This window comes from Montipora foliosa, chromosome 3, assembly GCF_036669935.1.
Source record: "Montipora foliosa isolate CH-2021 chromosome 3, ASM3666993v2, whole genome shotgun sequence".
Classification (NCBI taxonomy): domain Eukaryota; kingdom Metazoa; phylum Cnidaria; class Anthozoa; order Scleractinia; family Acroporidae; genus Montipora; species Montipora foliosa.
Window position 1 is genome coordinate 32,635,893 of NC_090871.1, and position 25,000 is coordinate 32,660,892.

General features: G+C 44.3%; 1 protein-coding gene, 1 long non-coding RNA gene and 26 other non-coding genes across 28 annotated transcripts; 13 read left to right on the forward strand and 15 right to left on the reverse strand.

The window, feature by feature from the left end:
- Positions 1-1,186: 1,186 nt before the first annotated feature.
- Positions 1,187-1,747, reverse strand: LOC137995606 (uncharacterized). The gene has a single exon (XM_068841133.1). The coding sequence runs from the start codon at positions 1,745-1,747 to the stop codon at positions 1,187-1,189; it is 561 nt and encodes a 186-aa protein (XP_068697234.1).
- A 6,933-nt stretch (positions 1,748-8,680) lies between these two features.
- On the reverse strand, positions 8,681-10,204 carry LOC137994761 (uncharacterized). Its single transcript, XR_011122180.1, has 3 exons — positions 9,737-10,204; positions 8,918-9,048; positions 8,681-8,734 (listed from the first exon to the last, which is right to left on the reverse strand). It is a non-coding gene; the product is annotated as an uncharacterized lncRNA (long non-coding RNA).
- A 307-nt stretch (positions 10,205-10,511) lies between these two features.
- Positions 10,512-10,593, reverse strand: Trnal-uag (transfer RNA leucine (anticodon UAG)). The gene has a single exon. It is a non-coding gene; the product is annotated as a tRNA-Leu (tRNA).
- Positions 10,594-10,910: 317 nt separating this feature from the next.
- Positions 10,911-10,992, forward strand: Trnal-aag (transfer RNA leucine (anticodon AAG)). Its single transcript has one exon. It is a non-coding gene; the product is annotated as a tRNA-Leu (tRNA).
- Positions 10,993-11,658: 666 nt separating this feature from the next.
- On the reverse strand, positions 11,659-11,740 carry Trnal-uag (transfer RNA leucine (anticodon UAG)). The gene has a single exon. It is a non-coding gene; the product is annotated as a tRNA-Leu (tRNA).
- Positions 11,741-12,057: 317 nt separating this feature from the next.
- Positions 12,058-12,139, forward strand: Trnal-aag (transfer RNA leucine (anticodon AAG)). Its single transcript has one exon. It is a non-coding gene; the product is annotated as a tRNA-Leu (tRNA).
- Positions 12,140-12,805: 666 nt separating this feature from the next.
- On the reverse strand, positions 12,806-12,887 carry Trnal-uag (transfer RNA leucine (anticodon UAG)). Its single transcript has one exon. It is a non-coding gene; the product is annotated as a tRNA-Leu (tRNA).
- A 320-nt stretch (positions 12,888-13,207) lies between these two features.
- Positions 13,208-13,289, forward strand: Trnal-aag (transfer RNA leucine (anticodon AAG)). The gene has a single exon. It is a non-coding gene; the product is annotated as a tRNA-Leu (tRNA).
- A 666-nt stretch (positions 13,290-13,955) lies between these two features.
- Positions 13,956-14,037, reverse strand: Trnal-uag (transfer RNA leucine (anticodon UAG)). Its single transcript has one exon. It is a non-coding gene; the product is annotated as a tRNA-Leu (tRNA).
- A 320-nt stretch (positions 14,038-14,357) lies between these two features.
- Positions 14,358-14,439, forward strand: Trnal-aag (transfer RNA leucine (anticodon AAG)). The gene has a single exon. It is a non-coding gene; the product is annotated as a tRNA-Leu (tRNA).
- A 666-nt stretch (positions 14,440-15,105) lies between these two features.
- On the reverse strand, positions 15,106-15,187 carry Trnal-uag (transfer RNA leucine (anticodon UAG)). The gene has a single exon. It is a non-coding gene; the product is annotated as a tRNA-Leu (tRNA).
- Positions 15,188-15,504: 317 nt separating this feature from the next.
- Trnal-aag (transfer RNA leucine (anticodon AAG)) lies at positions 15,505-15,586 on the forward strand. Its single transcript has one exon. It is a non-coding gene; the product is annotated as a tRNA-Leu (tRNA).
- A 666-nt stretch (positions 15,587-16,252) lies between these two features.
- On the reverse strand, positions 16,253-16,334 carry Trnal-uag (transfer RNA leucine (anticodon UAG)). Its single transcript has one exon. It is a non-coding gene; the product is annotated as a tRNA-Leu (tRNA).
- A 317-nt stretch (positions 16,335-16,651) lies between these two features.
- Positions 16,652-16,733, forward strand: Trnal-aag (transfer RNA leucine (anticodon AAG)). Its single transcript has one exon. It is a non-coding gene; the product is annotated as a tRNA-Leu (tRNA).
- Positions 16,734-17,399: 666 nt separating this feature from the next.
- On the reverse strand, positions 17,400-17,481 carry Trnal-uag (transfer RNA leucine (anticodon UAG)). The gene has a single exon. It is a non-coding gene; the product is annotated as a tRNA-Leu (tRNA).
- Positions 17,482-17,798: 317 nt separating this feature from the next.
- Trnal-aag (transfer RNA leucine (anticodon AAG)) lies at positions 17,799-17,880 on the forward strand. The gene has a single exon. It is a non-coding gene; the product is annotated as a tRNA-Leu (tRNA).
- Positions 17,881-18,546: 666 nt separating this feature from the next.
- Positions 18,547-18,628, reverse strand: Trnal-uag (transfer RNA leucine (anticodon UAG)). Its single transcript has one exon. It is a non-coding gene; the product is annotated as a tRNA-Leu (tRNA).
- A 320-nt stretch (positions 18,629-18,948) lies between these two features.
- Positions 18,949-19,030, forward strand: Trnal-aag (transfer RNA leucine (anticodon AAG)). Its single transcript has one exon. It is a non-coding gene; the product is annotated as a tRNA-Leu (tRNA).
- A 666-nt stretch (positions 19,031-19,696) lies between these two features.
- Positions 19,697-19,778, reverse strand: Trnal-uag (transfer RNA leucine (anticodon UAG)). The gene has a single exon. It is a non-coding gene; the product is annotated as a tRNA-Leu (tRNA).
- Positions 19,779-20,095: 317 nt separating this feature from the next.
- On the forward strand, positions 20,096-20,177 carry Trnal-aag (transfer RNA leucine (anticodon AAG)). Its single transcript has one exon. It is a non-coding gene; the product is annotated as a tRNA-Leu (tRNA).
- A 666-nt stretch (positions 20,178-20,843) lies between these two features.
- On the reverse strand, positions 20,844-20,925 carry Trnal-uag (transfer RNA leucine (anticodon UAG)). Its single transcript has one exon. It is a non-coding gene; the product is annotated as a tRNA-Leu (tRNA).
- Positions 20,926-21,242: 317 nt separating this feature from the next.
- On the forward strand, positions 21,243-21,324 carry Trnal-aag (transfer RNA leucine (anticodon AAG)). Its single transcript has one exon. It is a non-coding gene; the product is annotated as a tRNA-Leu (tRNA).
- A 666-nt stretch (positions 21,325-21,990) lies between these two features.
- On the reverse strand, positions 21,991-22,072 carry Trnal-uag (transfer RNA leucine (anticodon UAG)). The gene has a single exon. It is a non-coding gene; the product is annotated as a tRNA-Leu (tRNA).
- Positions 22,073-22,392: 320 nt separating this feature from the next.
- On the forward strand, positions 22,393-22,474 carry Trnal-aag (transfer RNA leucine (anticodon AAG)). Its single transcript has one exon. It is a non-coding gene; the product is annotated as a tRNA-Leu (tRNA).
- A 666-nt stretch (positions 22,475-23,140) lies between these two features.
- Positions 23,141-23,222, reverse strand: Trnal-uag (transfer RNA leucine (anticodon UAG)). Its single transcript has one exon. It is a non-coding gene; the product is annotated as a tRNA-Leu (tRNA).
- Positions 23,223-23,542: 320 nt separating this feature from the next.
- Positions 23,543-23,624, forward strand: Trnal-aag (transfer RNA leucine (anticodon AAG)). The gene has a single exon. It is a non-coding gene; the product is annotated as a tRNA-Leu (tRNA).
- A 666-nt stretch (positions 23,625-24,290) lies between these two features.
- Trnal-uag (transfer RNA leucine (anticodon UAG)) lies at positions 24,291-24,372 on the reverse strand. Its single transcript has one exon. It is a non-coding gene; the product is annotated as a tRNA-Leu (tRNA).
- Positions 24,373-24,689: 317 nt separating this feature from the next.
- Trnal-aag (transfer RNA leucine (anticodon AAG)) lies at positions 24,690-24,771 on the forward strand. The gene has a single exon. It is a non-coding gene; the product is annotated as a tRNA-Leu (tRNA).
- Positions 24,772-25,000: the final 229 nt, after the last annotated feature.

A 25,000-nucleotide genomic window follows, 5' to 3' on the forward strand; every position in this document is an offset into this window, starting at 1 on the left:
AACGAGGACGAAAAAAACGTTTATCAATTGCTGGATTAAGGTGGGGAGCGAGAGTTGCAATGAAAACGATTTCGATATATATACAAGGTTAGCGTAATGAATTTACACATGCTGGGGAAAACTGCGGTGTGCAATTGCGACACTAAACACAAGGTTAACACATAGAAGAGACACCGAGAACAAAGGGCAGAAACTGATTACAGGCAAAAGAAAGAAATAAAACCGTAACAAACTGGAGGGCTTGGCTGAATTTGCGACATTCATTACAAACAGAGGGAGGCGCGGTGGCCTCGTGGCTACTTGTGTGCTCGATTTCGGAGCGAATGGTCCGGGTTCGGGACCTGGCCGGGGACATTGTGTTGTGTTCTTGGGCAAGACACTTCACTCCCTCGGTGCCTCTCTCCACCCAGGTGTATAAATGGGTACCAGCGAAATGCTGGGGGTAACCCTGCGATAAACTAGCATCCCATCCAAGGGGGATTAGAAGTACTCCTAGTCGCTTCATGCTACAGAAACCGGGGATAAGCTCCGGCCTGATGGGCCACTGGACCTGTACCCTGACTTTACCTATTACAAACAGAGTAAATTAATCAGTCACTTAATTAAGGTTCTTGAACTTCTTAAAGAGAAATGCAACTCCTTGGTTTAACCGCTCGAGACTGCGATGAGACAGTAAACAAATGCTAGGTTTCTTCTTCCAGCAATACAAGCTTTGATACTGGTCTGAAAAGCGTTGAATTCTTCTGCGATGAGAATACGAACTATTCACAGTAAACAAATGCTAGGTTTCTTCTTCCAGCAACACTATCTTTGATACTGGTGTGAAAAGCGTTGAATTCTTCGTCTTAACTTCGGCTACTCGGACACGTTTGTCGTCGCCAGGGAAGATCTTCAGAACTCGGCCAAGGAGCCATGTTCTTCGAGGAGATTTTTCATCGACGATTAGAACGAGATCGTTAACCTTCAAACTTACTTTCTCGCGAACCCATTTTTGGCGCTGTTGTGATGATGGAAGATACTCTTTAATCCACCTTTTCCAGAAGAAGTCAGCAGGGAACTGAGCTCTTCTCCATTGTTTTCGTCCGTAAAGGTCTTCATGAACAAATAGACCTGGGGCAGAGCGAGGTGTTTCTCTTGCAGTAAGAGGTAATTCGGGGTGAGTGGTTCGGGGTCGTTTGAATCATCGCTACTGGGGTTGAGCGGACGACTGTTGAGTATGATAACAACTCCGAAGACCGTTCGTAATACTTCTTGTCCCAATCAACGCGTTTGGGTTGCCAAGGATCGCTTTCATTGTCTTACAGACACTTCGAATTAACCTCTCCCAGACCCCATTCATGTGGCTCACGGTTGGAGGTTGGAATATCCCCCGGGGCATTGGACACAGTGAGCAGTTAATCTCGTCCTTTAGCAGCCATTTATTCAAGTCTTCCTGATCCCATTGACGGATACAATCGCGAATTTCTTTGTCCGCTCCAGCGAAGTTCGCAGCATTGTCACTCCAGATTTCTTCGGAGCATCCGCGGTTTAAGATGAATCTACGGAGACTTTGTATAAAGGCATCACTCTCCATCGACCTCACGTCTTCTCTATGAACGGCGCGACTTGTAAAGCAGGTGAAAAGACAGCCATAGACCTTATCTGTACCACGACCACGCTTCACATAGAATGGTCCAAAGAAATCTACTCCTGTGTAGGTAAACGGTGGTTCGTATGGGGCGAGGCGTTCTTTCAGCAGGTCGGCCATCAGCTATTTCATGGGCGCTTCGTTGCGTTTAACTTACGACAATCGATACACTTTCGCAGAACATGGCGCACGAGCGATCTAGTTTGAATAATTCAGAAATGTTGACACATGGCGGAAAGTACGTGCTCACGACCGGTGTGGCCCAGGAGTTCATGGTAATAACGTACATTTAAGGAAGAAACTGGAGCGCAATAACCAGGCGACAAGAGTTAACAAGCGTGGCCACGATGAACAACGCCGTAGAAGTTGATCCAATGATGATCCGCGGTCAATCATCATGACAGGACCTCGTTGTCTTCTGGGATGTTGCTGATCCTTCTAGTCGGCCATTGGTCTTCAGGCTCCAGGAGGAATCTCGGGTCAGAGAGCCAGCGGCAGTTTGACTTTAGAGTGGGCAGCTCTAGTCCTCTGGCACATGTCGCCATTGTTGAGGAGTGGAGGCGTCGCGGATTTCATGCACTCGATTCGCAACGAATGGCTTGAATCCCTTCTTCTCGTTTGTAATATACTGCAAGGTCGTCAAGGAGTCTGACAAGAATGTAACACCATAAAGGGGTGTATCGAGATCTTCACGTAGAAGTAGGTGCAGGCGCCTAGCAACCACAGCCGCTTGTAACGGCAGACTCTTCAACATCGCCAGACTCCACGCCAAAACCAAAGCTTTCGTGGTGCTCATACGGGAGCTGCTGTTTGCAGACGACGCTACTTTGACACCAGACAGCGAGGAGGGCCTCCAACATCTGGTAGACAAGCTGTCCCACGCCTGCAATGAGGAGTTCGGGGTAACGATCAGCCTCCGGACGACCAACATCCTGGCCGCGCAAGGTGCTGAGTCCCCCCAGTCATCACCATCGACAACACGGAGCTGGAGGTTGTGGACACCTTCACCTACTTGGGCTCCACCGTGTCAAGCAGCTACTGTCATGGCCAAACTCAACAAGCGAGTGTGGGGCAATGACCTGTTGAGCGAAAGGACCAAGATGTGTGTCTACCAAGCTTGTGTCCCGTCAACTCTCCTTTATGGCAGCGAGTCGTGGACGACCTATGCCAGACAAGAGCGGCGACTCAACAGATTCCACCTCCACTGCCTTCGGCGCCTGCTGCACATCAGGTGTCAGGACAGAGTCGCCAACACCGAGGTCCTGGAGTGCGCTGGCTCACTGAGCATGCCATCACTACTCATTCAGCGATGCCTTTGATGGCTCGGCCATGCAAATCACATGGAGCCTGACTGCCTGCCAAGAGAAATCCTTTACGGAGAACTGCCGGAGTGTGTCCATCGTGTGGGTCGACCGCGCAAACGCTAGAGTCAAGGCTACATGCAAGAGAGCGGCTAGGATAGAACCGGCAGCCTCTACGGACGATTCCAAAAGGCACGTCTACACCACCTGCAACAGAGACTGCCACTCCAGGATCGGGCTACACAGTCATACAAGATCCTGCCCAAATCCCCAACGCTAACCATCGCCTCTTCGAGATGAGGACGCCACTACGAGCACAAAAAGAGATTTGAAGTCATTGATGTCAGAACAATACAAGTCCTGATAACGACCATTTTAAAGTGTTTGACTCTCATGCGAGAGATATTTATTTTCATTAATGGTCGTCCTCAAGGGACATGTGTGCTATTATTATGGGGTAACTGATCAGTAAAATTTAAAAGGTTTATGAATCAAAAAATATGACTTGACAATTACCAACAACGTAACAGTGTTGACTGTGTTGCAATTCTTGGTACAAAGGTAAGTGTAGATATTAATAAAGTGCGCAGAAAATTAACTGATGAAAGCAGGATTTTCAATGTGGATTTCAAGTTACTATAGAGCTTGTTCCATCGTTTTCATCTATGCGTGGACATGTGACGGTAAAAAGCATGCTCTAATTGGCTGCAAATGTAACAAGTTTTAACTTCAATCATCAAGTTTTGTCTTTCAATCGTTTTCAATCATGTTTTAGAGACGTTCATGCAAGTTTTCCTAGAACGGCAGCAAGACTGGATATCGAAGGCTTTTCAAAGGCACTGACAAAGTATGCTTCAAATACTTTCGAACTATCGCGCACTAAAGTTTGGTTAACGGCTGCCAAACTCAAACTTCAAAGAACAAGTTCCCGTCATGTGTCCACGCTTAGATAAAAACGTCGGAATTTATCAACAAAATACTAAAGCAAGGCATTTATTTCACCCTCTGACATACGAAAACAGCAATTCACCTGAACTGAAACACATCAGTCATCAAAATAAACAGAAATGTCAGACCACAGACTGTGACACACATTTATTTCCTGTACTTGTGAAATTACTGAAAATAAAGGAAGTATTGTAAGAAAACACAAAAAACATATATATGACAGCATGGAACCCGTTGCCAAGAAAAGGTTTGTGAAAAAAGATTTTAAAAAATATTCAGTAATGGATGCTACAAAAAAGAAAGAATTATGCCGGAAGCACACACAAAATTACCAATCCATGGATCCCGGTCTACAAAGAAGAGAGAATTTCTTTGTAAAAGCAGACAAAATCACTTGACAAAATTGCCAACCATTAATGTTACAAAGAAGAAAGAATAACTTTGCAAATGCAGACAAAATTACCAATGAATCAATGGATACTACAAAGAAGAAACAGTTCCTGAACAGATTAGTGAAAGAACACCAAACAATGGATGTTTCCTTAAATGGTGGAATACTCGACCAGCCCAGTCAAAATGTTTTCGAGTAGTAGGCAAGCTGGCTATAGTAATAGGCAGGAGAGGCCTTCGGACTCTGCCGCAAGGGCCGGAGCCCATTGCATGCTGGGCGGGTCCGGGGGCATGCTCTCCCCTAGGAATTTTGAAACTATATTGGCTTCAAATGGTTGCATTTGGTGCATTTTAGAGTAAACTGAGCCCCTATTAGATAGCATTAAGATAACAGTAATGAAGAGTCACACAAGACTTTCGATTTTCAAATTAAAGTTACATTCCGCCAGAAGCATTATTGGAAAAAAGGACAACTTTTGTACAAGCAAGTACTTCTCAACTGTGAAAGTGAGAAACTCAGTTGATGAAAGTTGACTCGTAATATATTATAGGGTCAATTAAACCAAAGGCTTCAGATCTTCAAATCATTTGAGCAATATATTTATTTCAATGCAAAGCTTTGGGCTTCCGGGGCTAAACACCTGATACTGTTCGAAAAAAAATTAGAAATTTGCAGAGTCCCTGCGCCAAGGTGATGAGATCGTTTGGATGCCATCTTGTTTGTACCTGCAAACAACCGTGGCCGCCGACCATTCGCTCGGCTCGCTTTCCCACGCCATTAGCATGCAATGTTCAAGGCGTTCCTATAGAAACGTTTGTGTGCGGCTTGTGCGGATCGGGTTTACGTGGTGTATTTCTTAGTTACAATTTGAACTGCAAGTTTTTAAGAGACCTTATAACCTGAGAAACGATGAAGGCTTGCATTATGCAGTCGAAACGTAGTGATTAAAGGGACAACATAGTAATAGAAATGATAATACTTTATTAGTATAATTTGTACTTTATAGTTTACAGTGATGAACAAAACCTAGAAACAACCTCATCCTGAATACAAGTCTGACAAATGTGAATTCGAAGTAAGCGGCAGATATTGTGTTGTAGGCGGGCAAATAGCCGCCTGCAGGCACATTTTGACTGGGATGTCGACATAGTGCTTGCATGGCCAGAAGCTCATGACCCTCTGCCTACAACTTCCATGTTTCTCCTAGGAGTTATGTTTTCTCAGACGGTCTATATTTAGAGCAGCTTTCCCGCCAAAAATTTTACCTCTTGTCAAATCAGTGCACAGTGTCTCTGCCTGTGTCAAATACATGTATACATAAATTAAACAATGAAAAAAAAGAAGTGAACACATGACTCTAAAAGTAACCAGGCAATTTCCACAACAAAGGTGGAACACACGCTACCACAGAATCTAGTTTTCCGTTGACTATTTTCCTTTTTACGTTTTACTACTTTTGTGCTCATGTATCCATGCTTGACTGCCCCAGTGTTTTGCCCTCAACATGCTTGTTTTAAATTTTGGATTTTATTCTCATAAGTTAAGCTTGTTCTATTATTAGTGTGCCCAAAATCTATTTAGATTTTGCGTATTTCTTCCGGTCATACACTGAAAGTTTTAGGTGCTTTGGTACGCAAGGCATACACGCAGTTATGCTCACTCGTTAATTAAGCAATAGAGGACTTTTTCGGTGCTAAGTTAAACATAGCTTCATCTAAACAGGAGGGGGGAGTTGGGAGATTTCGAGACAGTTATGCAAACCCGAGATGCATTTGAGGGTCTGCCTAAGTATCGTTATTTGTTTTTAATCTATTTAGTTTAGAGCACATTTGAAAATGAACATAAATGATATCACTCTACACCTCTCTATCAACTTGCCATTTTCAAGTGAAGAAAATATAACCTTTACCAAGAGAAAATTAAGGATTCAGAGGGGGAGTAGCCCGGTCCAGCCCTTGGGATATGTTCATTTCAGTTCACTTATTTTTAGATGTCACGAAAACCGAAGTTTTGTTTCCCGAGACGTCCGCAAATTTGACCCAAAAACCCGGATGAGGAATACAACTCTGGAAGCAATACTGAATTTCCAAAAGCCATCTTTACACAATGCCAGATAAGTTTGTGTGACGTCACACCTAATATATAGTCGCGGACATCTCGGGAATCGACTTCTGATCTAAAAATAACTTTTTTGAACCTCACATATTCCGGCCAACAACCCTACACTCCTTCTCTCTCCCTCATTTTCTCTTGGCTTGGGAATTTGTCAAATGGTGTCAAGCCAATAAACCTACAAAAAATGAAAATGGTGATAAGGTGTTTGCATGAAACAAAACTTTCAGCGCTATTTATGATAGGTTGTTTATTGAGATTGAGAAATGAAAGGTAAGCACTATAGCACTATAATAGGGTTCAAAAACAGTGTGAAACATTCATGTAGAAGACGGCACCAGTGGCATCCTCTCTTGCAGAATTTTTATTCTCATTTGACTGAGAACGTGATTACTGCATACAAGTCTTCCAGAATGGTCTGCCACAGCAATGCAAGAGTCATGCAGAGACCACCTGAGACTTACTGTCCTTCCTATCTTGGAAGTTGTTTATAAGGGCACCTTATAACGACGCAGAAGTGAACTACCCAAAATTAACTATTTCACTGAAAAATCAAACTTTGGTCAGTTCATTAAAATGACAGGAATAAGATCCTGTCCCACCAACCTCTGTGCAACAAATCAAAATTTGCCAAGAATTAAGATTCAAGAATCAATATTGACAGTATTTTCCTCCCAATGATCTGCTGGCTTTTTCCCCTTATTTATTTATTTAGTTTTTTTCACTTTACTTCTGGTAAGTTACGAGCTTTACCATCAGATATAGAACAATCACCCGAGGACATAGCAGTAGCTGTTGCATCAGAAAAGTGCAATACAGTCGAATCAGAAACGTACAATACCGCAAGGCAAGGCAGAAAAATACTGTTCTTGAATGAGAATCACATGCATTATATACTGAACCACTCTTCAAAGAAAGCGGACAAGTTAAAGCATTATACATTGCAAGAAGTTATGGGGTTTTCCACGAGCACTGCAAACAAGCAACTTAACCAGATTTAATAAAAATATATACATGTATATTACGCAAGTTATTACAAAATCAATATCTACAATAATTTTTACAATAACTGCACATTTTTATCACCAATAAGACTACAGACAGATAAAATTTTCATTTATGCGAAAATCTGTGCAACTGTCAAACTGTCAACTTTTTAACCAATGAAATTTTATTAACTGTTGCAAAGTAGCCACTCAGAAAGCGAAAAAGGCTATCGACAATGGTCGCTGTTTACTGCGTCTTTTCCCCAAATTTTAACCCGGTAATTAACCATTTTTGAGTAATGTTATTGTAAAAAAATATATATGACGTCAGTTCTTTTATGCGTCTGTCCTCTTTTATTGATGATAAATTATGTCATAACATAGTCAAAATGGCTGTGGAAATCACGAGCCGCATAATAAAAATGCAAGATACAAGTTCAACACTTATAAACGAACAACAACATCTTACCTAATCCTACTCCTACCGACGTCAACACACAGCATGTGTAAAAAAGCCATAAAGAAGAGAATTTGTCCCAAAAATAAAGTTCAGGAAAAAAATCAGGCCTCCATAAGAAATTACCTAAACTTTGTACAAATCCTTCAAGTGTAAATACTTTCCTGAGTAAGAGGTTTTTTGAAAACAAACTATTTTACATCCCTTGCAATGGTGCAAATGCAACAAATTACTCGCCATCTTTCTTTTCACCGCTGACCGAATACAGACACACATACTTCAACCCAGTCCCCTTCAAGAAAGTTCAAATTGGCGCAATGAAAAAACGATCCTTTCGCTTCGAAACAAGCAACGACCTACACATGGCCTCCTTCAGTAAAGTTTTCCAGAGGACATCATTAAGTCCAGTGAAGGAAAAAGTCGTGCGAGATGCATTATATGCCTCGTCTAATATCCAAGCCACATATAATATTTTCCTTTCATCGGAAACTGATGCGAATATTTTGCTTACTCCAACCTAGAGTCACTGTGGCTGAAGGATATTGCGAGCTTTGCTGGAGGAGGTAGCAAGTCTTTAGCCCCGAAAAGTGCAAGTTAGAAGTCCTGCCTAGTCGAGTGCTCTGAAATCGCTGGCAAAATTACACAGGGCTAAAGACTTAGTGAGAATATGGTGGGAAACAGGGGTGTAATGTTTCACGCTTCAAGATGAATGTCGACATCCGGGACTTCTAGAACTATGAAGAGCAAGGAGGGACGAAGAACTAGGCAAGACATGAAAGGCTAGCAAGGCTCTTTGAAAGGACGAGTCATGAGTTTGTTCTCTATGGGCCATTTCGAGAATGCTGACCACAGGCGGCCCAGAGTCGGAAGGTAAACAGTTATAAGGATTTGTATGGGAATCTCGATAACAGACTGAAAAAGATATTTACCCGTAAAAGTTCGCAATAAAAAAGCCGTACTTTATTGTCATGGTGAATTTCTTGCTTTTTGTGTGGTTTTTTGCCTGATTGAATGCGATTTAAGCGACTTCTCAAATTCCCGAGTCGTCACTCTTCCCTAAATAAAGGAAAGGCTGGCAACTCATTTCTAACTTACCTCAGATCTCGCCGAAAAAATTCACACTTCTCCGGCATCAGTCACGCTCAAACTCCGGCGATGGCTACACGGATAAATTTACTTCCCCTTGACCAAGTTTCAAGGTCCAGCGAGTATCCATTGCTGAGAATCTGCGAAAAATATTCAAATTTTCAAACTCCTTCGAGGCTCGCTAACAACCAATTTTGACACGGCTGGTCAACGGTTCACTGAGCCTCCATACGGTGAGCGCAAACCTACGCAAGTGTACCCATGGTTGGGCAGAGCAAAACAAATCCCAGACTCGTCCCCAAATACCTGCCTGGGGTCATGTTCGAGTTTCTAAATCGGCAAACGATATTAAAAGTTCCACACTAAAACCTTAAACACAGCTCCCATCGCTTTGGTTGCCCCACCGCATGTTATAAATCCGGATTTTCATCGAACTCCGTAAGTACTGAAACTGTTTGAAGCCTCACGCGTGCAAAAATCCCCTCGTCCGATCACACTCGACACCACGGCTGTTCAAAAAACAGACAAGCGAGATTGTAACTCGGATACCTTTCAGGTATTCCGAGTAATAATTGTTGGTTTTCGATCGATATCGCTTGATGCACCGGTGTGAGAAATAATTTTGAACATTTCAACGCAACTGGAAGCGCAAAAACAAAGCACAGATGATTTCAACGATGGCATTTTCCCTGGACTCTCAACAGAAAAATGTGTCCAAAAGTCTGAAAAGGTGCAGCGACCTTTTCATACGAATTTCTTCTGCAATCATGATAATGTGAGTTGTTGACGGATGAAAAACAGGATTGTGTTTCATTCACTAGTAAATACCTTCGACTGCGTTTCAAACTCCATCCAAACAGCTTCAGTACTTACGGAGTTCGATGAAAATCCGGGTTTATAACATGCGGTGGGGCAACCAAAGCGATGGGAGCTGTGTTTAAGGTTTCAGTGTGGAACTTTTAATATCGTTCGCCGATTTAGAAACTCGAACATGACCCCAGGCAGGTATTTGGGGACGAGTCTGGGATTTGTTTTGCTCTGCCCAACCATGGGTACACTTGCGTAGGTTTGCGCTCACCGTATGGAGGCTCAGTGAACCGTTGACCAGCCGTGTCAAAATTGGTTGTTAGCGAGCCTCGAAGGAGTTTGAAAATTTGAATATTTTTCGCAGATTCTCAGCAATGGATACTCGCTGGACCTTGAAACTTGGTCAAGAGGAAGTAAATTTATCCGTGTAGCCATCGCCGGAGTTTGAGCGTGACTGATGCCGGAGAAGTGTGAATTTTTTCGGCGAGATCTGAGGTAAGTTAGAAATGAGTTGCCAGCCTTTCCTTTATTTAGGGAAGAGTGACGACTCGGGAATTTGAGAAGTCGCTTAAATCGCATTCAATCAGGCAAAAAACCACACAAAAAGCAAGAAATTCACCATGACAATAAAGTACGGCTTTTTTATTGAGAACTTTTACGGGTAAATATCTTTTTCAGTCTGTTATCGAGATTCCCATACAAATCCTTATAACTGTTTACCTTCCGACTCTGGGCCGCCTGTGTGCTGACTGAAAGTGAGGCATTTCCTTGATATTGACTATAATAAAGGCCACCATGGCAGCAGTGGGATTCGAACCCACGCCTCCGAGGAGACTGGTGCCTAAAACCAGCGCCTTAGACCACTCGGCCATGCTACCGATGTTAGGTATAAGAATTATCAGTCTAGTTGTCACTTTAAAGGCCCTGTCTCTCGATTTCTACCGTAACCGTCCGGATCATGAGGCTAATTTTACATCAAGTTGACCAAATTGAGATTGACGGGACCCTATTTTCTGAAAAATCTTGGTGCCCTTTTGGTGCTGCGATTGTCATTGGTTGGCTGTTGTTTTCAATTAATCTCTGTATTCCTTTTCTTGTTGTTGTTGTTGTTGTTGTTGTCGATGGGGTAATTTCTAGGGCTAATTAGTAGCATAAAACAGTTGATTGGAACGCTGTGATTGTATTGCATAACGTGGGTAGCGTGGCCGAGTGGTCTAAGGTGCTGGTTTAAGGCACCAGTCTCTTCGGGGGCGTGGGTTCGAATCCCACCGCTGCCATCTTAATTTTAGAGCTTGACTATGGCTCCCGGTTTGTCCTGTTTCTTCATCTCCTCTGACGAGCTGACACGTGTATCACGCGTGCGCAGGATGTTCTTTGAGGAATCTCAAACCTGAGCATTTTTACCTTTGTCGCCAAAGAAAGACTTTGGAAAGTGAAGAGCATCTCAGTTCACGTTAAAATAGAAACACCGTTTGATCGTCCTGAACCATTCCGATGCTTCTCCAAGAGGCGTTTAGTTTTTAAGTTCGTTCAGTATTACCGATGCGAATATTTTGCTTACTCCAACCTAGAGTCACTGTGGCTGAAGGATATTGCGAGCTTTGCTGGAGGAGGTAGCAAGTTTTTAGCCCCGAAAAGTGCAAGTTAGAAGTCCTGCCTAGCCGAGTGCTCTGAAATCGCTGGCAAAATTACACCGGGCTAAAGACTTAGTGAGAATATGGTGGGAAACAGGGGTGTAATGTTTCACGCTTCAAGATGAATGTCGACATCCGGGACTTCTAGAACTATGAAGAGCAAGGAGGGACGAAGAACTAGGCAAGACATGAAAGGCTAGCAAGGCTCTTTGAAAGGACGAGTCATGAGTTTGTTCTCTATGGGCCATTTCGAGAATGCTGACTGAAAGTGAGGCATTTCCTTGATATTGACTATAATAAAGGCCACCATGGCAGCAGTGGGATTCGAACCCACGCCTCCGAGGAGACTGGTGCCTAAAACCAGCGCCTTAGACCACTCGGCCATGCTACCGATGTTAGGTATAAGAATTATCAGTCTAGTTGTCACTTTAAAGGCCCTGTCTCTCGATTTCTACCGTAACCGTCCGGATCATGAGGCTAATTTTACATCAAGTTGACCAAATTGAGATTGACGGGACCCTATTTTCTGAAAAATCTTGGTGCCCTTTTGGTGCTGCGATTGTCATTGGTTGGCTGTTGTTTTCAATTAATCTCTGTATTCCTTTTCTTGTTGTTGTTGTTGTTGTTGTTGTCGATGGGGTAATTTCTAGGGCTAATTAGTAGCATAAAACAGTTGATTGGAACGCTGTGATTGTATTGCATAACGTGGGTAGCGTGGCCGAGTGGTCTAAGGTGCTGGTTTAAGGCACCAGTCTCTTCGGGGGCGTGGGTTCGAATCCCACCGCTGCCATCTTAATTTTAGAGCTTGACTATGGCTCCCGGTTTGTCCTGTTTCTTCATCTCCTCTGACGAGCTGACACGTGTATCACGCGTGCGCAGGATGTTCTTTGAGGAATCTCAAACCTGAGCATTTTTACCTTTGTCGCCAAAGAAAGACTTTGGAAAGTGAAGAGCATCTCAGTTCACGTTAAAATAGAAACACCGTTTGATCGTCCTGAACCATTCCGATGCTTCTCCAAGAGGCGTTTAGTTTTTAAGTTCGTTCAGTATTACCGATGCGAATATTTTGCTTACTCCAACCTAGAGTCACTGTGGCTGAAGGATATTGCGAGCTTTGCTGGAGGAGGTAGCAAGTCTTTAGCCCCGAAAAGTGCAAGTTAGAAGTCCTGCCTAGTCGAGTGCTCTGAAATCGCTGGCAAAATTACACCGGGCTAAAGACTTAGTGAGAATATGGTGGGAAACAGGGGTGTAATGTTTCACGCTTCAAGATGAATGTCGACATCCGGGACTTCTAGAACTATGAAGAGCAAGGAGGGACGAAGAACTAGGCAAGACATGAAAGGCTAGCAAGGCTCTTTGAAAGGACGAGTCATGAGTTTGTTCTCTATGGGCCATTTCGAGAATGCTGACTGAAAGTGAGGCATTTCCTTGATATTGACTATAATAAAGGCCACCATGGCAGCAGTGGGATTCGAACCCACGCCTCCGAGGAGACTGGTGCCTAAAACCAGCGCCTTAGACCACTCGGCCATGCTACCGATGTTAGGTATAAGAATTATCAGTCTAGTTGTCACTTTAAAGGCCCTGTCTCTCGATTTCTACCGTAACCGTCCGGATCATGAGGCTAATTTTACATCAAGTTGACCAAATTGAGATTGACGGGACCCTATTTTCTGAAAAATCTTGGTGCACTTTTGGTGCTGCGATTGTCATTGGTTGGCTGTTGTTTTCAATTAATCTCTGTATTCCTTTTCTTGTTGTTGTTGTTGTTGTTGTTGTTGTCGATGGGGTAATTTCTAGGGCTAATTAGTAGCATAAAACAGTTGATTGGAACGCTGTGATTGTATTGCATAACGTGGGTAGCGTGGCCGAGTGGTCTAAGGCGCTGGTTTAAGGCACCAGTTTCTTCGGGGGCGTGGGTTCGAATCCCACCGCTGCCATCTTAATTTTAGAGCTTGACTATGGCTCCCGGTTTGTCCTGTTTCTTCATCTCCTCTGACGAGCTGACACGTGTATCACGCGTGCGCAGGATGTTCTTTGAGGAATCTCAAACCTGAGCATTTTTACCTTTGTCGCCAAAGAAAGACTTTGGAAAGTGAAGAGCATCTCAGTTCACGTTAAAATAGAAACACCGTTTGATCGTCCTGAACCATTCCGATGCTTCTCCAAGAGGCGTTTAGTTTTTAAGTTCGTTCAGTATTACCGATGCGAATATTTTGCTTACTCCAACCTAGAGTCACTGTGGCTGAAGGATATTGCGAGCTTTGCTGGAGGAGGTAGCAAGTCTTTAGCCCCGAAAAGTGCAAGTTAGAAGTCCTGCCTAGTCGAGTGCTCTGAAATCGCTGGCAAAATTACACCGGGCTAAAGACTTAGTGAGAATATGGTGGGAAACAGGGGTGTAATGTTTCACGCTTCAAGATGAATGTCGACATCCGGGACTTCTAGAACTATGAAGAGCAAGGAGGGACGAAGAACTAGGCAAGACATGAAAGGCTAGCAAGGCTCTTTGAAAGGACGAGTCATGAGTTTGTTCTCTATGGGCCATTTCGAGAATGCTGACTGAAAGTGAGGCATTTCCTTGATATTGACTATAATAAAGGCCACCATGGCAGCAGTGGGATTCGAACCCACGCCTCCGAGGAGACTGGTGCCTAAAACCAGCGCCTTAGACCACTCGGCCATGCTACCGATGTTAGGTATAAGAATTATCAGTCTAGTTGTCACTTTAAAGGCCCTGTCTCTCGATTTCTACCGTAACCGTCCGGATCATGAGGCTAATTTTACATCAAGTTGACCAAATTGAGATTGACGGGACCCTATTTTCTGAAAAATCTTGGTGCCCTTTTGGTGCTGCGATTGTCATTGGTTGGCTGTTGTTTTCAATTAATCTCTGTATTCCTTTTCTTGTTGTTGTTGTTGTTGTTGTTGTTGTCGATGGGGTAATTTCTAGGGCTAATTAGTAGCATAAAACAGTTGATTGGAACGCTGTGATTGTATTGCATAACGTGGGTAGCGTGGCCGAGTGGTCTAAGGTGCTGGTTTAAGGCACCAGTCTCTTCGGGGGCGTGGGTTCGAATCCCACCGCTGCCATCTTAATTTTAGAGCTTGACTATGGCTCCCGGTTTGTCCTGTTTCTTCATCTCCTCTGACGAGCTGACACGTGTATCACGCGTGCGCAGGATGTTCTTTGAGGAATCTCAAACCTGAGCATTTTTACCTTTGTCGCCAAAGAAAGACTTTGGAAAGTGAAGAGCATCTCAGTTCACGTTAAAATAGAAACACCGTTTGATCGTCCTGAACCATTCCGATGCTTCTCCAAGAGGCGTTTAGTTTTTAAGTTCGTTCAGTATTACCGATGCGAATATTTTGCTTACTCCAACCTAGAGTCACTGTGGCTGAAGGATATTGCGAGCTTTGCTGGAGGAGGTAGCAAGTTTTTAGCCCCGAAAAGTGCAAGTTAGAAGTCCTGCCTAGCCGAGTGCTCTGAAATCGCTGGCAAAATTACACCGGGCTAAAGACTTAGTGAGAATATGGTGGGAAACAGGGGTGTAATGTTTCACGCTTCAAGATGAATGTCGACATCCGGGACTTCTAGAACTATGAAGAGCAAGGAGGGACGAAGAACTAGGCAAGACATGAAAGGCTAGCAAGGCTCTTTGAAAGGACGAGTCATGAGTTTGTTCTCTATGGGCCATTTCGAGAATGCTGACTGAAAGTGAGGCATTTCCTTGATATTGACTATAATAAAGGCCACCATGGCAGCAGTGGGATTCGAACCCACGCCTCCGAGGAGACTGGTGCCTAAAACCAGCGCCTTAGACCACTCGGCCATGCTACCGATGTTAGGTATAAGAATTATCAGTCTAGTTGTCACTTTAAAGGCCCTGTCTCTCGATTTCTACCGTAACCGTCCGGATCATGAGGCTAATTTTACATCAAGTTGACCAAATTGAGATTGACGGGACCCTATTTTCTGAAAAATCTTGGTGCCCTTTTGGTGCTGCGATTGTCATTGGTTGGCTGTTGTTTTCAATTAATCTCTGTATTCCTTTTCTTGTTGTTGTTGTTGTTGTTGTTGTCGATGGGGTAATTTCTAGGGCTAATTAGTAGCATAAAACAGTTGATTGGAACGCTGTGATTGTATTGCATAACGTGGGTAGCGTGGCCGAGTGGTCTAAGGTGCTGGTTTAAGGCACCAGTCTCTTCGGGGGCGTGGGTTCGAATCCCACCGCTGCCATCTTAATTTTAGAGCTTGACTATGGCTCCCGGTTTGTCCTGTTTCTTCATCTCCTCTGACGAGCTGACACGTGTATCACGCGTGCGCAGGATGTTCTTTGAGGAATCTCAAACCTGAGCATTTTTACCTTTGTCGCCAAAGAAAGACTTTGGAAAGTGAAGAGCATCTCAGTTCACGTTAAAATAGAAACACCGTTTGATCGTCCTGAACCATTCCGATGCTTCTCCAAGAGGCGTTTAGTTTTTAAGTTCGTTCAGTATTACCGATGCGAATATTTTGCTTACTCCAACCTAGAGTCACTGTGGCTGAAGGATATTGCGAGCTTTGCTGGAGGAGGTAGCAAGTCTTTAGCCCCGAAAAGTGCAAGTTAGAAGTCCTGCCTAGTCGAGTGCTCTGAAATCGCTGGCAAAATTACACCGGGCTAAAGACTTAGTGAGAATATGGTGGGAAACAGGGGTGTAATGTTTCACGCTTCAAGATGAATGTCGACATCCGGGACTTCTAGAACTATGAAGAGCAAGGAGGGACGAAGAACTAGGCAAGACATGAAAGGCTAGCAAGGCTCTTTGAAAGGACGAGTCATGAGTTTGTTCTCTATGGGCCATTTCGAGAATGCTGACTGAAAGTGAGGCATTTCCTTGATATTGACTATAATAAAGGCCACCATGGCAGCAGTGGGATTCGAACCCACGCCTCCGAGGAGACTGGTGCCTAAAACCAGCGCCTTAGACCACTCGGCCATGCTACCGATGTTAGGTATAAGAATTATCAGTCTAGTTGTCACTTTAAAGGCCCTGTCTCTCGATTTCTACCGTAACCGTCCGGATCATGAGGCTAATTTTACATCAAGTTGACCAAATTGAGATTGACGGGACCCTATTTTCTGAAAAATCTTGGTGCCCTTTTGGTGCTGCGATTGTCATTGGTTGGCTGTTGTTTTCAATTAATCTCTGTATTCCTTTTCTTGTTGTTGTTGTTGTTGTTGTTGTCGATGGGGTAATTTCTAGGGCTAATTAGTAGCATAAAACAGTTGATTGGAACGCTGTGATTGTATTGCATAACGTGGGTAGCGTGGCCGAGTGGTCTAAGGTGCTGGTTTAAGGCACCAGTCTCTTCGGGGGCGTGGGTTCGAATCCCACCGCTGCCATCTTAATTTTAGAGCTTGACTATGGCTCCCGGTTTGTCCTGTTTCTTCATCTCCTCTGACGAGCTGACACGTGTATCACGCGTGCGCAGGATGTTCTTTGAGGAATCTCAAACCTGAGCATTTTTACCTTTGTCGCCAAAGAAAGACTTTGGAAAGTGAAGAGCATCTCAGTTCACGTTAAAATAGAAACACCGTTTGATCGTCCTGAACCATTCCGATGCTTCTCCAAGAGGCGTTTAGTTTTTAAGTTCGTTCAGTATTACCGATGCGAATATTTTGCTTACTCCAACCTAGAGTCACTGTGGCTGAAGGATATTGCGAGCTTTGCTGGAGGAGGTAGCAAGTTTTTAGCCCCGAAAAGTGCAAGTTAGAAGTCCTGCCTAGCCGAGTGCTCTGAAATCGCTGGCAAAATTACACCGGGCTAAAGACTTAGTGAGAATATGGTGGGAAACAGGGGTGTAATGTTTCACGCTTCAAGATGAATGTCGACATCCGGGACTTCTAGAACTATGAAGAGCAAGGAGGGACGAAGAACTAGGCAAGACATGAAAGGCTAGCAAGGCTCTTTGAAAGGACGAGTCATGAGTTTGTTCTCTATGGGCCATTTCGAGAATGCTGACTGAAAGTGAGGCATTTCCTTGATATTGACTATAATAAAGGCCACCATGGCAGCAGTGGGATTCGAACCCACGCCTCCGAGGAGACTGGTGCCTAAAACCAGCGCCTTAGACCACTCGGCCATGCTACCGATGTTAGGTATAAGAATTATCAGTCTAGTTGTCACTTTAAAGGCCCTGTCTCTCGATTTCTACCGTAACCGTCCGGATCATGAGGCTAATTTTACATCAAGTTGACCAAATTGAGATTGACGGGACCCTATTTTCTGAAAAATCTTGGTGCCCTTTTGGTGCTGCGATTGTCATTGGTTGGCTGTTGTTTTCAATTAATCTCTGTATTCCTTTTCTTGTTGTTGTTGTTGTTGTTGTTGTCGATGGGGTAATTTCTAGGGCTAATTAGTAGCATAAAACAGTTGATTGGAACGCTGTGATTGTATTGCATAACGTGGGTAGCGTGGCCGAGTGGTCTAAGGTGCTGGTTTAAGGCACCAGTCTCTTCGGGGGCGTGGGTTCGAATCCCACCGCTGCCATCTTAATTTTAGAGCTTGACTATGGCTCCCGGTTTGTCCTGTTTCTTCATCTCCTCTGACGAGCTGACACGTGTATCACGCGTGCGCAGGATGTTCTTTGAGGAATCTCAAACCTGAGCATTTTTACCTTTGTCGCCAAAGAAAGACTTTGGAAAGTGAAGAGCATCTCAGTTCACGTTAAAATAGAAACACCGTTTGATCGTCCTGAACCATTCCGATGCTTCTCCAAGAGGCGTTTAGTTTTTAAGTTCGTTCAGTATTACCGATGCGAATATTTTGCTTACTCCAACCTAGAGTCACTGTGGCTGAAGGATATTGCGAGCTTTGCTGGAGGAGGTAGCAAGTCTTTAGCCCCGAAAAGTGCAAGTTAGAAGTCCTGCCTAGTCGAGTGCTCTGAAATCGCTGGCAAAATTACACCGGGCTAAAGACTTAGTGAGAATATGGTGGGAAACAGGGGTGTAATGTTTCACGCTTCAAGATGAATGTCGACATCCGGGACTTCTAGAACTATGAAGAGCAAGGAGGGACGAAGAACTAGGCAAGACATGAAAGGCTAGCAAGGCTCTTTGAAAGGACGAGTCATGAGTTTGTTCTCTATGGGCCATTTCGAGAATGCTGACTGAAAGTGAGGCATTTCCTTGATATTGACTATAATAAAGGCCACCATGGCAGCAGTGGGATTCGAACCCACGCCTCCGAGGAGACTGGTGCCTAAAACCAGCGCCTTAGACCACTCGGCCATGCTACCGATGTTAGGTATAAGAATTATCAGTCTAGTTGTCACTTTAAAGGCCCTGTCTCTCGATTTCTACCGTAACCGTCCGGATCATGAGGCTAATTTTACATCAAGTTGACCAAATTGAGATTGACGGGACCCTATTTTCTGAAAAATCTTGGTGCCCTTTTGGTGCTGCGATTGTCATTGGTTGGCTGTTGTTTTCAATTAATCTCTGTATTCCTTTTCTTGTTGTTGTTGTTGTTGTTGTTGTTGTCGATGGGGTAATTTCTAGGGCTAATTAGTAGCATAAAACAGTTGATTGGAACGCTGTGATTGTATTGCATAACGTGGGTAGCGTGGCCGAGTGGTCTAAGGCGCTGGTTTAAGGCACCAGTTTCTTCGGGGGCGTGGGTTCGAATCCCACCGCTGCCATCTTAATTTTAGAGCTTGACTATGGCTCCCGGTTTGTCCTGTTTCTTCATCTCCTCTGACGAGCTGACACGTGTATCACGCGTGCGCAGGATGTTCTTTGAGGAATCTCAAACCTGAGCATTTTTACCTTTGTCGCCAAAGAAAGACTTTGGAAAGTGAAGAGCATCTCAGTTCACGTTAAAATAGAAACACCGTTTGATCGTCCTGAACCATTCCGATGCTTCTCCAAGAGGCGTTTAGTTTTTAAGTTCGTTCAGTATTACCGATGCGAATATTTTGCTTACTCCAACCTAGAGTCACTGTGGCTGAAGGATATTGCGAGCTTTGCTGGAGGAGGTAGCAAGTCTTTAGCCCCGAAAAGTGCAAGTTAGAAGTCCTGCCTAGTCGAGTGCTCTGAAATCGCTGGCAAAATTACACCGGGCTAAAGACTTAGTGAGAATATGGTGGGAAACAGGGGTGTAATGTTTCACGCTTCAAGATGAATGTCGACATCCGGGACTTCTAGAACTATGAAGAGCAAGGAGGGACGAAGAACTAGGCAAGACATGAAAGGCTAGCAAGGCTCTTTGAAAGGACGAGTCATGAGTTTGTTCTCTATGGGCCATTTCGAGAATGCTGACTGAAAGTGAGGCATTTCCTTGATATTGACTATAATAAAGGCCACCATGGCAGCAGTGGGATTCGAACCCACGCCTCCGAGGAGACTGGTGCCTAAAACCAGCGCCTTAGACCACTCGGCCATGCTACCGATGTTAGGTATAAGAATTATCAGTCTAGTTGTCACTTTAAAGGCCCTGTCTCTCGATTTCTACCGTAACCGTCCGGATCATGAGGCTAATTTTACATCAAGTTGACCAAATTGAGATTGACGGGACCCTATTTTCTGAAAAATCTTGGTGCCCTTTTGGTGCTGCGATTGTCATTGGTTGGCTGTTGTTTTCAATTAATCTCTGTATTCCTTTTCTTGTTGTTGTTGTTGTTGTTGTTGTCGATGGGGTAATTTCTAGGGCTAATTAGTAGCATAAAACAGTTGATTGGAACGCTGTGATTGTATTGCATAACGTGGGTAGCGTGGCCGAGTGGTCTAAGGTGCTGGTTTAAGGCACCAGTCTCTTCGGGGGCGTGGGTTCGAATCCCACCGCTGCCATCTTAATTTTAGAGCTTGACTATGGCTCCCGGTTTGTCCTGTTTCTTCATCTCCTCTGACGAGCTGACACGTGTATCACGCGTGCGCAGGATGTTCTTTGAGGAATCTCAAACCTGAGCATTTTTACCTTTGTCGCCAAAGAAAGACTTTGGAAAGTGAAGAGCATCTCAGTTCACGTTAAAATAGAAACACCGTTTGATCGTCCTGAACCATTCCGATGCTTCTCCAAGAGGCGTTTAGTTTTTAAGTTCGTTCAGTATTACCGATGCGAATATTTTGCTTACTCCAACCTAGAGTCACTGTGGCTGAAGGATATTGCGAGCTTTGCTGGAGGAGGTAGCAAGTCTTTAGCCCCGAAAAGTGCAAGTTAGAAGTCCTGCCTAGCCGAGTGCTCTGAAATCGCTGGCAAAATTACACCGGGCTAAAGACTTAGTGAGAATATGGTGGGAAACAGGGGTGTAATGTTTCACGCTTCAAGATGAATGTCGACATCCGGGACTTCTAGAACTATGAAGAGCAAGGAGGGACGAAGAACTAGGCAAGACATGAAAGGCTAGCAAGGCTCTTTGAAAGGACGAGTCATGAGTTTGTTCTCTATGGGCCATTTCGAGAATGCTGACTGAAAGTGAGGCATTTCCTTGATATTGACTATAATAAAGGCCACCATGGCAGCAGTGGGATTCGAACCCACGCCTCCGAGGAGACTGGTGCCTAAAACCAGCGCCTTAGACCACTCGGCCATGCTACCGATGTTAGGTATAAGAATTATCAGTCTAGTTGTCACTTTAAAGGCCCTGTCTCTCGATTTCTACCGTAACCGTCCGGATCATGAGGCTAATTTTACATCAAGTTGACCAAATTGAGATTGACGGGACCCTATTTTCTGAAAAATCTTGGTGCCCTTTTGGTGCTGCGATTGTCATTGGTTGGCTGTTGTTTTCAATTAATCTCTGTATTCCTTTTCTTGTTGTTGTTGTTGTTGTTGTTGTCGATGGGGTAATTTCTAGGGCTAATTAGTAGCATAAAACAGTTGATTGGAACGCTGTGATTGTATTGCATAACGTGGGTAGCGTGGCCGAGTGGTCTAAGGTGCTGGTTTAAGGCACCAGTCTCTTCGGGGGCGTGGGTTCGAATCCCACCGCTGCCATCTTAATTTTAGAGCTTGACTATGGCTCCCGGTTTGTCCTGTTTCTTCATCTCCTCTGACGAGCTGACACGTGTATCACGCGTGCGCAGGATGTTCTTTGAGGAATCTCAAACCTGAGCATTTTTACCTTTGTCGCCAAAGAAAGACTTTGGAAAGTGAAGAGCATCTCAGTTCACGTTAAAATAGAAACACCGTTTGATCGTCCTGAACCATTCCGATGCTTCTCCAAGAGGCGTTTAGTTTTTAAGTTCGTTCAGTATTACCGATGCGAATATTTTGCTTACTCCAACCTAGAGTCACTGTGGCTGAAGGATATTGCGAGCTTTGCTGGAGGAGGTAGCAAGTCTTTAGCCCCGAAAAGTGCAAGTTAGAAGTCCTGCCTAGTCGAGTGCTCTGAAATCGCTGGCAAAATTACACCGGGCTAAAGACTTAGTGAGAATATGGTGGGAAACAGGGGTGTAATGTTTCACGCTTCAAGATGAATGTCGACATCCGGGACTTCTAGAACTATGAAGAGCAAGGAGGGACGAAGAACTAGGCAAGACATGAAAGGCTAGCAAGGCTCTTTGAAAGGACGAGTCATGAGTTTGTTCTCTATGGGCCATTTCGAGAATGCTGACTGAAAGTGAGGCATTTCCTTGATATTGACTATAATAAAGGCCACCATGGCAGCAGTGGGATTCGAACCCACGCCTCCGAGGAGACTGGTGCCTAAAACCAGCGCCTTAGACCACTCGGCCATGCTACCGATGTTAGGTATAAGAATTATCAGTCTAGTTGTCACTTTAAAGGCCCTGTCTCTCGATTTCTACCGTAACCGTCCGGATCATGAGGCTAATTTTACATCAAGTTGACCAAATTGAGATTGACGGGACCCTATTTTCTGAAAAATCTTGGTGCCCTTTTGGTGCTGCGATTGTCATTGGTTGGCTGTTGTTTTCAATTAATCTCTGTATTCCTTTTCTTGTTGTTGTTGTTGTTGTTGTTGTTGTCGATGGGGTAATTTCTAGGGCTAATTAGTAGCATAAAACAGTTGATTGGAACGCTGTGATTGTATTGCATAACGTGGGTAGCGTGGCCGAGTGGTCTAAGGTGCTGGTTTAAGGCACCAGTCTCTTCGGGGGCGTGGGTTCGAATCCCACCGCTGCCATCTTAATTTTAGAGCTTGACTATGGCTCCCGGTTTGTCCTGTTTCTTCATCTCCTCTGACGAGCTGACACGTGTATCACGCGTGCGCAGGATGTTCTTTGAGGAATCTCAAACCTGAGCATTTTTACCTTTGTCGCCAAAGAAAGACTTTGGAAAGTGAAGAGCATCTCAGTTCACGTTAAAATAGAAACACCGTTTGATCGTCCTGAACCATTCCGATGCTTCTCCAAGAGGCGTTTAGTTTTTAAGTTCGTTCAGTATTACCGATGCGAATATTTTGCTTACTCCAACCTAGAGTCACTGTGGCTGAAGGATATTGCGAGCTTTGCTGGAGGAGGTAGCAAGTCTTTAGCCCCGAAAAGTGCAAGTTAGAAGTCCTGCCTAGTCGAGTGCTCTGAAATCGCTGGCAAAATTACACCGGGCTAAAGACTTAGTGAGAATATGGTGGGAAACAGGGGTGTAATGTTTCACGCTTCAAGATGAATGTCGACATCCGGGACTTCTAGAACTATGAAGAGCAAGGAGGGACGAAGAACTAGGCAAGACATGAAAGGCTAGCAAGGCTCTTTGAAAGGACGAGTCATGAGTTTGTTCTCTATGGGCCATTTCGAGAATGCTGACTGAAAGTGAGGCATTTCCTTGATATTGACTATAATAAAGGCCACCATGGCAGCAGTGGGATTCGAACCCACGCCTCCGAGGAGACTGGTGCCTAAAACCAGCGCCTTAGACCACTCGGCCATGCTACCGATGTTAGGTATAAGAATTATCAGTCTAGTTGTCACTTTAAAGGCCCTGTCTCTCGATTTCTACCGTAACCGTCCGGATCATGAGGCTAATTTTACATCAAGTTGACCAAATTGAGATTGACGGGACCCTATTTTCTGAAAAATCTTGGTGCCCTTTTGGTGCTGCGATTGTCATTGGTTGGCTGTTGTTTTCAATTAATCTCTGTATTCCTTTTCTTGTTGTTGTTGTTGTTGTTGTTGTTGTCGATGGGGTAATTTCTAGGGCTAATTAGTAGCATAAAACAGTTGATTGGAACGCTGTGATTGTATTGCATAACGTGGGTAGCGTGGCCGAGTGGTCTAAGGTGCTGGTTTAAGGCACCAGTCTCTTCGGGGGCGTGGGTTCGAATCCCACCGCTGCCATCTTAATTTTAGAGCTTGACTATGGCTCCCGGTTTGTCCTGTTTCTTCATCTCCTCTGACGAGCTGACACGTGTATCACGCGTGCGCAGGATGTTCTTTGAGGAATCTCAAACCTGAGCATTTTTACCTTTGTCGCCAAAGAAAGACTTTGGAAAGTGAAGAGCATCTCAGTTCACGTTAAAATAGAAACACCGTTTGATCGTCCTGAACCATTCCGATGCTTCTCCAAGAGGCGTTTAGTTTTTAAGTTCGTTCAGTATTACCGATGCGAATATTTTGCTTACTCCAACCTAGAGTCACTGTGGCTGAAGGATATTGCGAGCTTTGCTGGAGGAGGTAGCAAGTCTTTAGCCCCGAAAAGTGCAAGTTAGAAGTCCTGCCTAGTCGAGTGCTCTGAAATCGCTGGCAAAATTACACCGGGCTAAAGACTTAGTGAGAATATGGTGGGAAACAGGGGTGTAATGTTTCACGCTTCAAGATGAATGTCGACATCCGGGACTTCTAGAACTATGAAGAGCAAGGAGGGACGAAGAACTAGGCAAGACATGAAAGGCTAGCAAGGCTCTTTGAAAGGACGAGTCATGAGTTTGTTCTCTATGGGCCATTTCGAGAATGCTGACTGAAAGTGAGGCATTTCCTTGATATTGACTATAATAAAGGCCACCATGGCAGCAGTGGGATTCGAACCCACGCCTCCGAGGAGACTGGTGCCTAAAACCAGCGCCTTAGACCACTCGGCCATGCTACCGATGTTAGGTATAAGAATTATCAGTCTAGTTGTCACTTTAAAGGCCCTGTCTCTCGATTTCTACCGTAACCGTCCGGATCATGAGGCTAATTTTACATCAAGTTGACCAAATTGAGATTGACGGGACCCTATTTTCTGAAAAATCTTGGTGCCCTTTTGGTGCTGCGATTGTCATTGGTTGGCTGTTGTTTTCAATTAATCTCTGTATTCCTTTTCTTGTTGTTGTTGTTGTTGTTGTTGTCGATGGGGTAATTTCTAGGGCTAATTAGTAGCATAAAACAGTTGATTGGAACGCTGTGATTGTATTGCATAACGTGGGTAGCGTGGCCGAGTGGTCTAAGGTGCTGGTTTAAGGCACCAGTCTCTTCGGGGGCGTGGGTTCGAATCCCACCGCTGCCATCTTAATTTTAGAGCTTGACTATGGCTCCCGGTTTGTCCTGTTTCTTCATCTCCTCTGACGAGCTGACACGTGTATCACGCGTGCGCAGGATGTTCTTTGAGGAATCTCAAACCTGAGCATTTTTACCTTTGTCGCCAAAGAAAGACTTTGGAAAGTGAAGAGCATCTCAGTTCACGTTAAAATAGAAACACCGTTTGATCGTCCTGAACCATTCCGATGCTTCTCCAA